This window comes from Ranitomeya variabilis, chromosome 3 (assembly GCF_051348905.1).
Source record: "Ranitomeya variabilis isolate aRanVar5 chromosome 3, aRanVar5.hap1, whole genome shotgun sequence".
Lineage (NCBI taxonomy): Eukaryota > Metazoa > Chordata > Amphibia > Anura > Dendrobatidae > Ranitomeya > Ranitomeya variabilis.
Genome location: NC_135234.1, coordinates 90,086,687 through 90,101,231, shown reverse-complemented (window position 1 = coordinate 90,101,231; position 14,545 = coordinate 90,086,687). Strand labels below are relative to the sequence as shown.

The following is a 14,545-nucleotide window of genomic DNA, read 5'->3' as shown; positions in this document are numbered from 1 at the left end:
TCAATTGTGATTGAAATAGAATGTTCAAACAAAGTGACAACCAAAGTAGCAACTCTTCCTGCTGTCACTATCGCAAAACTGATGGGCACGAGCGAATGTTAATATCCCTGTGAGTAAAAGAGACATTACACTACCATCCGATAAGGCAGCTGAAGTTGAGCCAGCAAACGATCTAACCTGTGCTATCATTCAATGTTAATTATGAATTGCCTGAATGTTTACTCGGCAGACAATTATCACGACTACTCCATATACATGTGAACGTACAGATGATTGACCTCAGGGAGACCAAAACATCCAACACCACGGAGACACCATCACGTGTTTCTCAACGCAGTGATCCAGAACACTGCCCCCATCCCTAATGGGAAATATGCAAATGCACGTAGAGTAGCTGCATATACATGATAGCTCAACTCGGCCAAAAGTGTATGTCTTTTCTAAGCGAGGAAACCTCTGGCAACAGCTAATCTCCTATGAAAACTAAAGGATTAGCCATTACAATTCCATTGGCTCGATCCTTCTCTCCCCGGCAACATCTGTTGGTGGAGTCAGAAAGCCACAACCTACAACAGATGATCAACCAGTCCTGCCAAAATGGGTCAGTTATACCAAGGCTAGTGTCGTACGACCATTTTTCTTAACCCATTATCTACCAATGTCCTTTTTTTGGGACGCCTAATCTTTAGCTTCTATCAGCTATGATTTTATAATTTTTATAATTAGGTCCAATTTTTTTGTGTTGTGTTTGTAAAATGAATGTTTTCAAAATAGGAAATCATGTCATTGTCATTTTTAATTGAATATTGGGACGCCCTTTTCTGAAAAATCCGTACTTGTAAAAATTTTGCAAATTATGTTTCTGATTCATTAGGACCCAAATCATTAAAAATCTGTCATTAAAAATCTCTGATCGTAGTTTGATCATAGTGCTATCTGATTTTCTTGGATGTGGGGAAGAAAAAAAAAACCTTCTCCATTCTGTCAGTCCATGAAAATCAGACCACACTCATGTCATCTGAGTACAGTCCGTCCACGGACCTGTAGACACGTGTGGCCAAGTGTGCATCGGATGCAACTCGGCATGCTGCGACTTTTTCCTTGACCGACTCGGTGAGAAAATGGAGCATGTGCACAACCCCATAGAATAAAATAGGGATGAGTGCAATCCGTTAGAGGAATGGATACCAAGCATCTGATTTTTACGGTCTGTGCACGAGCCCTCAATGTGACATTTTGGGTAACTAGGAGGTGTTTTTTTTATCTTTTCTGCTTCTTTTGCTGGTGATAAAACCTGGAAAGTACAGAGTTAATGGAGCCAGAATTAAAAAGAAGACTTTATACAGTCAATCTAGGTGTAGGCTGCTTAATGAAACTCATTAAGCAATACTAGGGAGAATGCATTAAAATAAGGCGCGACATTCTCAGACAATGCTCCCAGTCTGAAGAACAGACAATGCTGAGGCCTGTGTGAGTCATCATCCCCACCGTAAGGAACAGTATCTATAGGCAATGGGGCACATTTATCAGTACTAATTCAAAAAACTTAAAGAGTAATTTCTTAGACAGTGCAAACTTAAAGAGTAACCATCGTTTTAATTTTTATGAAAATAAGAAATGTTGTAATATATCTTATCAGAGAAATCGGCTTCTTGATCAGCCAGGGCAGATCATTAGTTTTCAAAATTCTTAATTCCTGAGTAAACATTTCCTGCTTGTGGAATATGGGACACAATAAAGCTGACGAATGGGGAGAGCCACAACGTTTCCTGCTTGTGGAATATGGCTTGCAATAAAGACAACTGACGCGGTTCAGTCTCGGTTCGGTCTTCCGCTCAGTTCTGTTATAGTTGCATGTTTTATGAATAAGTCAAATATTAATTCTCTAAGAATAGCCTGACAGGCTGCCAGCTCTGCCCTGCAGGGACACAAATCCTAATGTGCTGAAGCATTTAGTATTCCTTTACCACCCCCATCCTGTAGCACATATAGCACTATCACAATGCCACACAGCCGGCTGTAAAATCCCATTCAGCGGCAATTGTGAGCCCTTCCTCCCACACGCTCTCACTGAACACCTTCAGCCGTGGACTCCAACATCCCACAGCTGGTATTTTTTCAAAAGGATATTTCTTGCATGCTTTTCCTTCACGGCGGCTTCTTGAGTGTTGATAGCTTTATTTATACTCACAGTCTGAAAAAGGAAACAGTAAGAACCGGGTGAGAAACAGCTTTGAACACATTAACAGTGCAAACGTCAGTAACAGGGACCCTGAACATGGCGGCTGTGCCTTAAGTACTACAATGATGGACTGCTGAGCATTTACTGGGGCTCATTTACCAACCTGTTGGAAATGGAGGTACGTCCCAATGAAATAGCACTCATAACACATCACATTCATTTACGTCGTGGACCATTTCATTACTTGAATACATTGTGACATTATTTCTGTCAAAGAAAAAAAACTACATGGACTAAAGCCCCCCATATGCATTAGATGGCTGTCAGCCAAGCATTAGTTAGACAGATCACTCATGCCCCCGATGATGAGTTGGCCGGTTAGGCCCCTTTCACACATCAGTTTTTTGCCATCAGTCACAATCTGTTGGCTCGACGAATCGGTCGCAGATTGTGAAAAACTGATGCGACAGATCGATTTTTTGGATGGATCCGACTAGCAGATCTGGCTAATTGGATCGGAGCATGCTCAGTTACAAAAAACAGAATACGTCACCGGATTCCGTCATTTGACGGATCTGGCTCTATAGGCTTCCATTCTAGCAAACGATGGACGGCGACGGATCCATCGCTGTCCGTTTTTTCGACGTACACAATAAAACGTTACTTTGTCCGTTGTCTCCGGCTGCCGGACAATTTTCGACAGATCCGGCGAACGACGGATGAAATGTTAGGCCATAAGTCGCAATCCATCGCTAATACAAGTCTATGAGAAAAAAAACAGATAAGGCCCCATCAGTTGCCGGATCCGTTTTTTTTTTTAATTTGACGGATTGCGCCTGATGGCAAAAAAATGATGTGTAAAAGGGGCCTTAGAGTGTTGGGTGAATAAAACGATATCGGCAGGGTTGGCTGACGTGAGTCTAATTGTGTATGAGGGCCTTAACTGTCCGGGGCTTCCATACACATTAGATTGTCAGCCACAGCCATAGATATCAGCAGGTTCGGCCAACATTAGCGTAATGTACATGGGCTTTAAGATCTGTCTCCATAAACTTATAATGTAGTGTTGCTTATAATGCTTCACACTTGTTCCGCTTCAACAATTATATTGGCGAACTGGGTTCTTACTATTAAATTAGGATCTGTAACTAGACTTTACAAGACAAATACTTCTATAAAATTTTCAGTCAATCTCTGCCCATCTAGCTTAACTGGCAGCTCTTCAGTGCCCCTCCTCCCATGTGCTGCTGAGATCTCACACTGCTCAGTACAAGCTGCAGAAGTCAGTCAAGCTGTGAGGGTAGAGACTGAATGCACTTGGAATCATGAGCTGTTTGACTCTTTAGCTGGACTCAAAAAATTGATATATCTGGATTAAATAGTCATTCTGACATGGATTTTCATAGGAAGTACACCTGCCTCATCAAGTCTAACAGATCCATTTAATAATGTTTACAACCTGTATTGTGAAATGAAATTAATTATTTTTAAATTGGTCATTTGTGTCTCTTTTGAGCAAAATAATGTTCATTTACAGTAGATTGTCACTGATTGTGTGGGTATTTATTTATTATGCTTTGCTTATATAGCGCCATTAATTCCACATCACTTTACAGACATCATCATCACTGTCCCCACTGGGGCTGGGAATCTAGATTCCCTATCAGTATGTCTTTGGAGCGTGGGAGAAACTGGAGGAAACCCACACAAACATGAGGAACGCATACAAACTCCTTGCAGATTGTCGATCGATAAGAATGTGCTAAGGGGTTCTCCAGGTGCTTAAAAAAGTTAGCCAAAACTTTTTGATGACATGCAATACATCTCATGCAGCAACATGGTCCCTAAGATCAACTATTAACATACTTTGTGACATTTTTTTACATCAAATTGCTGTATTAATACAAGCAGAACAGTTACATTATTTATAGCAAACCGGAGAACCTCTTTAACTTTATAGCACATAGCAGCAAACAGCAATTACTAGTTTTGACTTCTGGAGGATGTTTACAGATTAAGGCAGGCGTCATACATTCCTTCTAATGTAATGCATCAATGGAGTGTTTGTATATCACACAGTCTACGTCTCCCTGCGCTGCGGCAATTATCACCACTTTCTACATGTTCTGCCTGACAGCTAAATAAGCAGCTTGTTGCTTTCAAGACAGCCAGTGCATGTATAGCATTAGGGAAATGTTATAGCGGCCACTGGGCCTCTTCTGCCACTTTCCTGCTTTTCACATGACCATAAGTTGCTGATTTAAGTGCTGATTGATTCAGCGCAGCTTACAGTTTATGATTAGTAGGTCAAAGCCAATGAACACTTTTTAATGCTGCCACTATTTTTGCAATTTTTTTGCACTTAGAGGATTTTTTGCAACCTACTCTATGGTATAAAATACATATACCGGTATATACATATATATACTGCTGAAGCAATTTCAAGGGTGCCAACAGTTTCGGCCATGATTGTACATGCACATACATATACAGTACAGACCAAAAGTTTGGACACACCTTCTCATTTAAAGATTTTTCTGTATTTTCATGACTATGAAAATTGTACATTCACCCTGAGGGCATCAAAACTATGAATTAACACATGTGGAATTATATACTTAACAAAAAAGTGTGAAACAACTGAAAATATGTCTTATATTCTAGGTTCTTCAAAGTAGCCACCTTTTGCTTTGATGACTGCTTTGCACACTCTTCGTATTCTCTTGATGAGCTTCAAGAGGTAGTCACCGGGAATGGTTTTCACTTCACAGGTGTGCCCTGTCAGGTTTAATAAATTGGATTTCTTGCCTTATAAATGGGGTTGGGACCATCAGTTGTGTTGTGCAGAAGTCTGGAGGATACACAGCTGATAGTCCTACTGAATAGACTGTTAGAATTTATATTATGGCAAGAAAAAAGCAGCTAAGTAAAGAAAAACGAGTGGCCATCATTACTTAAAGAAATGAAGGTCAGTCAGTCTGAAAAATTGGGAAAACTTTGAAACTGTCCCCAAGTGCAGTTGCAAAAACCATCAAGCACTACAAAGAAACTGGCTCACATGAGGACCGCCCCAGGAAAGGAAGACCAAGAGTCACCTCTGCTTCTGAGGATAAGTTTATCCGAGTCACCAGCCTCAGAAATCGCAGGTTAACAGCAGCTCAGATTAGAGACCAGGTCAATGCCACACAGAGTTCTAGCAGCAGACACATCTCTACAACAAGTGTTAAGAGGAGACTTTGTGCAGCAGGCCTTCACGGTAAAATAGCTGCTAGGAAAACACTGCTAAGGACAGCCAACAAGCAGAAGAGACTTGTTTGGGCTAAAGAACACAAGGAATGGACATTAGACCAGTGGAAATCTGTGCTTTGGTCTGATGAGTCCAAATTTGAGATCTTTGGTTCCAACCACCATGTCTTTGTGCGACGCAGAAAAGTTGAACGGATGGACTCTACATGCCTGGTTCCCACCGTGAAGCATGGAGGAGGAGGTGTGATGGTGTGGGGGTGCTTTGCTGGTGACACTGTTGGGGATTTATTCAAAATTGAAGGCATACTGAACCAGCATGGCTACCACAGCATCTTGCAGCGGCATGCTATTCCATCCGGTTTGCGTTTAGTTGGACCATCATTTATTTTTCAACAGGACAATGACCCCAAACACACCTCCAGGCTGTGTAATGGCTATTTGACCAAGAAGGAGAGTGTTGGGGTGCTACGCCAGATGACCTGGCCTCCACAGTCTCCAGACCTGAACCCAATCAAGATGGTTTGGGGTGAGCTGGACCGCAGAGTGAAGGCAAAAGGGCCAACAAGTGCTAAGCATCTTTGGGAACTCCTTCAAGATTGTTGGAAGACCATTCCCGGGGACTACCTCTTGAAGCTCATCAAGAGAATGCCAAGAGTGTGCAAAGCAGTCATCAAAACAAAAGGTGGCTACTTTGAAGAACCTAGAATATAAGACATAATTTCAGTTGTTTCACACTTTTTTAAGCATATAATTCCACATGTGTTAATTCATAGTTTTGATGCCTTCAGTGTGAATGTACAATTTTCATAGTCATGAAAATACAGAAAAATCTTTAAATGAGAAGGTGTGTCCAAACTTTTGGTCTGTACTGTATATATGTGTGAGCGTGTGTGAGCGTGTGTGTGTGTGTGTGTGTGTGTGTGTGTGTGTGTGTGTACAATCATGGCAGAAACTGTTTGCACCCTTGAAACTGTTTCAGAAAATGAAATATTTTTCCCAGAAAATTATTGCAACTACACATGTTTTGTTATACAAACGTTTATTTCCTTTGTGTGTATTGGAACAACACAAAAAAAACAGAACAAAAGGCAAATTGGACATGATTTCAAACAAAGCCCCTAAAAATAGGCTGTACAAAATTGTTGGCACCTTTCCAAAATTCTGGGTAAACAACTTTGTTTCCAGCATGTGATGCTAGGTCCAACTCACTTGTGGCAAGTAACAGGTATGGGCAATTTGAAAATCACACCTGAAACCAGATAAGAAGTGGAGAAGTTGACTCAATCTTTCCATTATCTGTCTCTCTGTGCCACACGTTGATAAAACGTCTGAAAGTACATTGCTATAAATAAGTCTACTTTCACACTTCCGTCGGTACGGGGCCGTCGCAAACCGTCGGCCCGACGTACCGATGGACGTTGTGCAAAATTTAGCACAACGTGGGCAGCGGATGCAGCTTTACAACGCATCCACTGCCCATTGTGATGAGCGGGGAGGAGGGGGCGGAGTTTCCTCCGCGCATGCGCGGTCAAAAATGGCGGACACGTCGCACAAAAAAGTTACATTGAACTTCCGTCGCAGTATGGAACCGACGTGTGCCCATCCGTCGCAATCCGTCGCTAATACAAGTCGATGGGCAAAAAACGCATCCTGCAAGCACATTTGCAGGATCCGTTTTTTGCCCATAACGACGGATTGCGACGAAGGAAAAAAGACGGAAGTGTGAAAGTAGCCTAAGCAAATCTATCGAAATTCTAATTCTCAAGCCATTCAACATTTTTCTTCAAAAAAATGTGATTTGCAAGAATTGCAAGTACTATAATTGATCAGAAATGATGCATGTAACACTGAAGTCTCTTAGGACTGTATCCAACTCCTTTCAAGCTTTTTAGCACAAATGCAGCCTTAGTAGCGTAAAGGTGACCTCAACATATACACTCACCGGCCACTTTATTAGGTACACCTGTCCAACTTCTTGTTAACACTTAATTTCTAATCAGCCAATCACATGGCGGCAACTCAGTGCATTTAGGCATGTAGACATGGTCAAGACAATCTCCTGCAGTTCAAACCGAGCATCAGTATGGGGAAGAAAGGTGATTTGAGTGCCTTTGAACGTGGCATGGTTGTTGGTGCCAGAAGGGCTGGTCTGAGTATTTCAGAAACTGCTGATCTACTGGGATTTTCACGCACAACCATCTCTAGGGTTTACAGAGAATGGTCCGAAAAAGAAAAAAAATCCAGTGAGCGGCAGTTCTGTGGGCGGAAATGCCTTGTTGATGCCAGAGGTCAGAGGAGAATGGGCAGACTGGTTCGAGCTGATAGAAAGGCAACAGTGACTCAAATCGCCACCCGTTACAACCAAGGTAGGCCTAAGAGCATCTCTGAACGCACAGTGCGTCGAACTTTGAGGCAGATGGGCTACAGCAGCAGAAGACCACACCGGGTACCACTCCTTTCAGCTAAGAACAGGAAACTGAGGCTACAATTTGTACAAGCTCATCGAATTTGGACAGTAGAAGATTGGAAAAACGTTGCTTGGTCTGATGAGTCTCGATTTCTGCTGCGACATTCGGATGGTAGGGTCAGAATTTGGCGTAAACAACATGAAAGCATGGATCCATCCTGCCTTGTATGGAGCATCTTTGGGATGTGCAGCCGACAAATCTGCGGCAACTGTGTGATGCCATCATGTCAATATGGACCAAAATCTCTGAGGAATGCTTCCAGCACCTTGTTGAATCTATGCCACGAAGAATTGAGGCAGTTCTGAAGTCAAAAGGGGGTCCAACCCGTTACTAGCATGGTGTACCTAATAAAGTGGCCGGTGAGTGTATATGGCTGTGGATAAATGGATGTAATGTAACTGTTTTTCACTGCTGTGCCGTCACACACTATCTGTAATGTTTGTTCAGTGTTTTATGGTTTTTCTCATTTCCTTTATTGCTCAGCTGTGAGTTGAGACATCCTGTCACTATCCAGATTCACCCCTAAAATGGCTACTGCATTCCCTGCCTTGGTTTTTATAGAGGCTATGACACTCCCTCCTGATAGGTGGTGTTAGCAAGGCATTATGGGGAAGCCTGCCAGGTTGCGTCTAAGGACATGTAACCCTTTTTTCTTCTGCAATGTGTAAACTGACAGTGGCCATTGTTGATTATTTGTGGCAAGCGAATCGCTAACTGTTTGAATTCGACAGGTTCAGCAAATTATTGAAACATTTGATTCGCATTAAATCAATTTGCCCTTTGTAGATACTGCTAATAATAAAACTTCAGAAGCAGTGTGCACCTTGGGCAGTTTTATTTTCCACTCACAGCTTCGCTCTGACATTAGCAAAGCAGGAAATCAAAGTTTACACAACGAATACCACAAAGGTCAGAAATTAAAAGCACAAACGTACAGTGACAACTTGTATTAATCCTATAATCACATCACCTCTGAGAAACCGGGAGGAGAAAGAACGATTATTCCAGGCAATACTCTACACAGTGCAATTAGACTGGATGAAGTGACCTGGATTGGGATTATATAAGAGTTTGGCTCACAGCAGATAAAGGTCAACGCCGTGTCCATTGTACAGCTGTTCATTAGAACTGCTGGAATAAAATCCCCTTAAAAGTTAATGGCGATATAGCGCCATATGGAGGCGGATTATCCAGCACTTCAGAAGGTTTTTTTATATTAACAACAGTCGGATGTAATTAGGCCGTCATGGGATCAATAAGGCCACAATGCCGATACATTACATAGATGGCCTATAAAGCTCTTCCTGGTGTAAATTCTCTCCAGGACATTCCTCAGATTTGATATTGATCTCAATCATTGCAGTCTATGTAAAGCCCCCGTCACACTAAGCGAGGTCGCTAGCGAGATCGCTGCGGAGTCACAAGTTTTGTGACGCAACAGCGACCTCAGTAGCGATCTCGCTATGTGTGACACGTAGCAGCGACCAGGCCCCTGCTGTGAGATCGCTGGTCGTGTCGGAATGGCCTGGACCTTTTTTTGATCGTTGAGGTCCCGCTGGGTAGCACACATCGCTGTATTTGACACCTTACCAACGACCTCGTTGACTACAACGTCACACAGGACGTCCCTCATCGAGGTCTGAATCGTCATAATAGCTGCCATGTGACAGGGTCACAACGACCAACGACATCGTTGTACAGGTCGCCGCATCGCTGCTGCGTCGTTGGGAAGATCTCACTGTTTGACATCTCACCAGCGACCACATAGCAACGCAGCAACGATCCCTGATCGTCGTATCGTTGTCGGGATCGCTTTAGCGTCGCTAAGTGTGACGGGGCCTTAAGAAGAGATCCAAGCACCCGGCTCAACCAATCACTATGAGACTAATGTGTATTGCAGTGTGTATATGAATATTTTATAAATCTGCTGGAACTAAGCACAAAGACCTCATACTATGTGCATGACCGCACAGAAATATAATATATATATTTTAGAATTTACACCCTTAATGATGCAGGAATTTTTCATTTTTGCGTTTCCTTTTTTTTAACTCTCCATTTTCCAAGAGCCGTGACTTTTTTATCATTCCACGTGACGTCTTATTTTTTTAGGGAGGAGAAGTAATTTTGAATGACAACATTCATTTTACCATATAATTTACTGATACACGGGGAAAAAAATTCCAAGTGAGGTGAAATTGCAGGAAAAAAATAAACAACCAATGCAATTCCGCCATTACCAGGAAACATGATTCTCCAGGTCAGTACTATTACACTGATACTAAACGTGTCCAGTTTGTCGTGAAAAAATGTAAGAAATTTGTACAAAAAAAAAAAATTGTTTCGGTCACCGTAACGTTTCGATTTTTCTGTCTGTAGTGCCATATAAAGCCTTGCTGTTTGCATGCTGAGTTGATGCATGTATTGAATCCCTTGTGGGGTACATACGACACTTTGATTGGATTTTATTGAGGAAGTGCAGAAACAAGAAAAAATTCGGGCATTTTGATTTTTTTTTTCAGAATTTAATCTATGTTTTCAATAATTTTATATTTTGATAAACCAAACTTTTTGGGACATGGTAACAAAAAATATGTTTGAGGGTTATTTTATCGAGTTTCTTTTTCATGGGGAAAAAACTTTTTTTTTCCCGTCTATGTTATAGTCATATAAATTAGGCTCAGCTCCGGAGATTGCTTCATACATTCCTTTTTGACCTATGAAAAAAAGGAATTTCATAGGTTGTTAAGGAGTTAAAGAGGGTCTGAGTAAGGGCACATTCAGACATCCATGCCAATTGATCCTAGCACAGATCGCTAGTGCACAGACTGGCCATGGCTCTCCCGACCTAAGTGTGTATTTCTATGAGGCTCACACACTCAGGTAAGGAGACCCGTGGCCAGTCTGTGTGTTGCAGTCTAAGATCGGATCGAAATCCACAGAGGTCTGTATAAGTTTTTAAGTGAACCTGTCAGAAGGATTTTGCCAAGTAATCTACAGGCACTGTCATGTTGGTGCTGGTATACTGATTAAAATGATACCTGGAGTGAAGAAATCTGTCTTGTGGTTCTTGTTTAATCAGTGTTAAAAGTTTTCAGTTAATGAGATAATCGTTCTCAGGGGCGGGACTGTAGGCAGAGTCTTATCATGGTGCTCTCAAAGAAACCAAAAAAAGGCAGCCTCAAAGCACAAAGATTGTGTTTGTTCCTCATCATAGAGACAGAGCAGAGTTCCTCATGAGAGCCTAGAGCATCAAGATAAGAGTCTGCCTACAGTCCCACCATTACAGTCCATTACTAACCCTGACATCAACCCCACAACTATTACCCCACTACCCAGCGCCGCAGGGCAAGGGGGAAGTGAGGCTAAGCACCAGTTTTGGTGCATCATATTTATGCGCCATTTATGGGGAGGCTGAGGGATGATGTTCTTAGCCTGGGAGGAAGGCCAATTTCCCTAGCCCCCTCCTCTGATTATTAATATCAGTCCATAGCTGCCTGGTTAGCCTTCGCTGGTTTGAAATTATGGGAAGACACTATGTCATTCTTTTTCTGGGGTCCCCGCAGAAAATAACCAGCAAAGGCTAACTAAACAGCTGTGAGCTGATATTAATAGCCTGGGAACCTCTAGGAATATTACCCTCCTTTCCAAAATATTAACATAAGCCCTCAGCCATCGGCTTTCTCTCTGAAGCTTATGAAAATTACGGGAAGGATACCACGCCATTTTTTTAATTTATTTTTTTATTTATTAACAACTACAGTAAAATACACACCCAAGGTAACCTTAGTTCACAGTCTCCAGGTGTTCCAGCAGCTAGAAACTCCCGTAACCGTAAAATGTCTCTCAAAATTTCCCGTGAGGTTTCCAGGCCTCGCAGCTACCGGGAGACCTGATGACTTTCAACTCAGGCAACCTGAAAGGTTACCTGAGTTCAAGTCACCAGGTCTCACAATAGCTCCTGTGCCGGACTGTTGAATGCTGGAGTACCAAGTGCCAGACTTGTGGGTGTTTATCAGTCTGGCAATCTCACTTGCAAAGTAAAGGTACCGTCACACTAGGCGATATCGCCAGCGATCCGTGACGTTGCAGCGACCTGGATAGCGATATCGCTGTATTTGACACGCAGCAGCGATCTGGATCCCGCTGTGAAATTGCTGGTCGCTGCTAGAAGGTCTGCACTTTATTTGGTCGCTAGGTCGCCGTGTATCGCCGTGTTTGACAGCAAAAGCAAGGATACCAGCGATATTTTACACTGGTAACCAGGGTAAACATCGGGTTACTAAGCGCAGGGCCGCGCTTAGTAACCCGATGTTTACCCTGGTTACCAGCGTAAAAGTTAAAAAAACAAACAGCACATACTCACCAGCGCGTCCCCCAGCCTCTGCTTCCTGACACTGACTGAGCGCCGGCCCTAAACTGAAAGTGAAAGCACAGCGGTGACGTCACCGCTGTGCTGTTAGGGCCGGAGCTCAGTCAGTGTCAGGAAGCAGAGGCTGGGGGACGCGCTGGTGAGTATGTGCTGTTTGTTTTTTTAACTTTTACGCTGGTAACCAGGGTAAACATCGGGTTACTAAGCGCGGCCCTGCGCTTAGCAACCCGATGCTTACCCTGGTTACCCGGGGACCTCGGCATCGTTGGTCGCTGGAGAGCGGTCTGTGTGACAGCTCTCCAGCGACCAAACAGCGACGCTGCAGCGATCGGCATCGCTGTCGCTATCGCTGCAGCGTCGCTTAATGTGACGGTACCTTAAGAGAAACAGTTGCTATGATGTAACATTACTGTTCTTAACGTAGGTTCCCTCATAATTTAAAACCAGCAGAGGCTAAACAGACAGCTGTGGACAGCTATATTAATAGCCAGGGAATGGGGTAGGGAAGCTGGCCCTCCTCCCAGGCTAAGACTATCATCCCTTAGCTGCCCCAGAAACGGCGCATCAATAAAATTTGCCAAATCGCTCTTCCCACTTGTCCTGTGGTGGTGGCAAGTGGGGTAATATTTGTGGGGTTGATGTGACCTTTGCATTGTCAGGTGACATCAGGCCCAGGGGTCAGTAGTGGAGAGGCGTTTATAAGACACCTCCATTACTAACCCCATAGTAAGTTTGGAAATAAACATACAGCATGAATAAAATCCTTTGTTTGAAATAAAAATCAAAACCCTGTTTTACACATTTATTTGAAAATAAAAAACAAAGCTATACCCAAATAATAAACAACCATATTGCTCACCTGTCCAAATTGAATATTAGCAATACCATAGCTCCCAACCGTCCCTCATTGTGCGGGACTGTCCCGGTTTTGTTGCTTCGCCCCGCTGTCCAGCACGGGACGCTCTGATCCCGCAGACAGCAGGAGAAGCAACCGACACGCCCCCTTGTGTTAAGCCACGCCCCCCTGCAGTCTGTTTATCTCCCCCCCGGCCACCCGCCCTCCTTGAAGACGATACTCACCTTGCTCCAGCGATGCCTGGTCTCGGCGTACACAGCTCGTCCTGAATGAGCGGTCACGTGGTACCGCTCATTAAGGTCATGAATATGCGCATATTCATGACCTTAATGAGCGGTATCACGTGACCGCTCACGCAGGAAGAAGGTGCTGCGCCGGGAGTCGGGACAGAGCGAGAGGGATGTCGGCGCGGACGCGCGATGTGAGACAGGTGAGTATGAGGGACAGGTGAGTATGAGGGACGGGGGACAGGGGGATGAAGGAGGACATAAGCCGGCGCGCCATGCAAGATGGGAGCAGGAGTGGGAGCGGGGGGGGGTGGAGAGATAAGCCATGGATTCAGGGGGGAATATGAGCCATGCATTCAGGGGGGAATATGAGCCATGCATTCGGGGGGGAATATGAGCCATGCATTCAGGGGGGAATATGAGCCATGCATACAGGGGGGAGAATATGAGCCTTGCATTCAGGGTGGGGAATATGAGCCATGCATACAGGGGCGGGGAATATGAGCCATGCATTCGGGGGGGAATATGAGCCATGCATTCGGGGGGGAATATGAGCCATGCATACGGGGGGGAATATGAGCCATGCATTCAGGGGGGGGGGATATGAGCCATGAATTCGGGGGGGGGGGGAATATGAGCCATGCATTCGGGGGGGGGGGGAATATGAGCCATGCATACAGGGGGGGAATATGAGCCATGCATTCGGGGGGGAATATGAGCCATGCATTCAGGGGGGGGAATATGAGCCATGCATACAGGAGTGAGGGGGGTCATTATACAGTATTGAACATCATGTGGGATCATTATACAGTATGGAGAACTGTGTGTGGCCATTATACAGTATTGAGCATCATGTGTGGTTGTTATACAGTATGGAGCATCATGTGTGGTCGTTATACAGTATGGAGCATCATGTGTGGCCAATGGCCATTATACAGTATGGAGCATAATGTGTGGTCATTATACAGTATGGAGCATCATGTGTGGCCATTATACAGTATTGAGCATAATATGGGATCATTATACAGTATGGAGAACTGTGTGTGGCCGTTATACAGTATGGAGCACTATGTGTGACCATTATACAGTATGGAGCACTGTGTGGCCATTATACAGTATGGAGCACTGTGTGACCATTATAAATTATGGAGCATCATGTGTGGCCATTATACACTATGGAGCATCATGTGTGGC

General features: G+C 43.8%; 1 protein-coding gene across 1 annotated transcript in view; it reads right to left on the bottom strand.

Moving 5' to 3' along the window:
* Positions 1-14,545, bottom strand: part of HIP1 (huntingtin interacting protein 1) — a 173,844-nt gene that overhangs the window by 120,095 nt on the left and 39,204 nt on the right. The window contains exon 2 of the mRNA XM_077294376.1: positions 2,131-2,194. Coding sequence (XP_077150491.1) covers positions 2,131-2,194 — 64 coding nt within the window. The remainder of the gene's footprint in view (positions 1-2,130; positions 2,195-14,545) is intronic.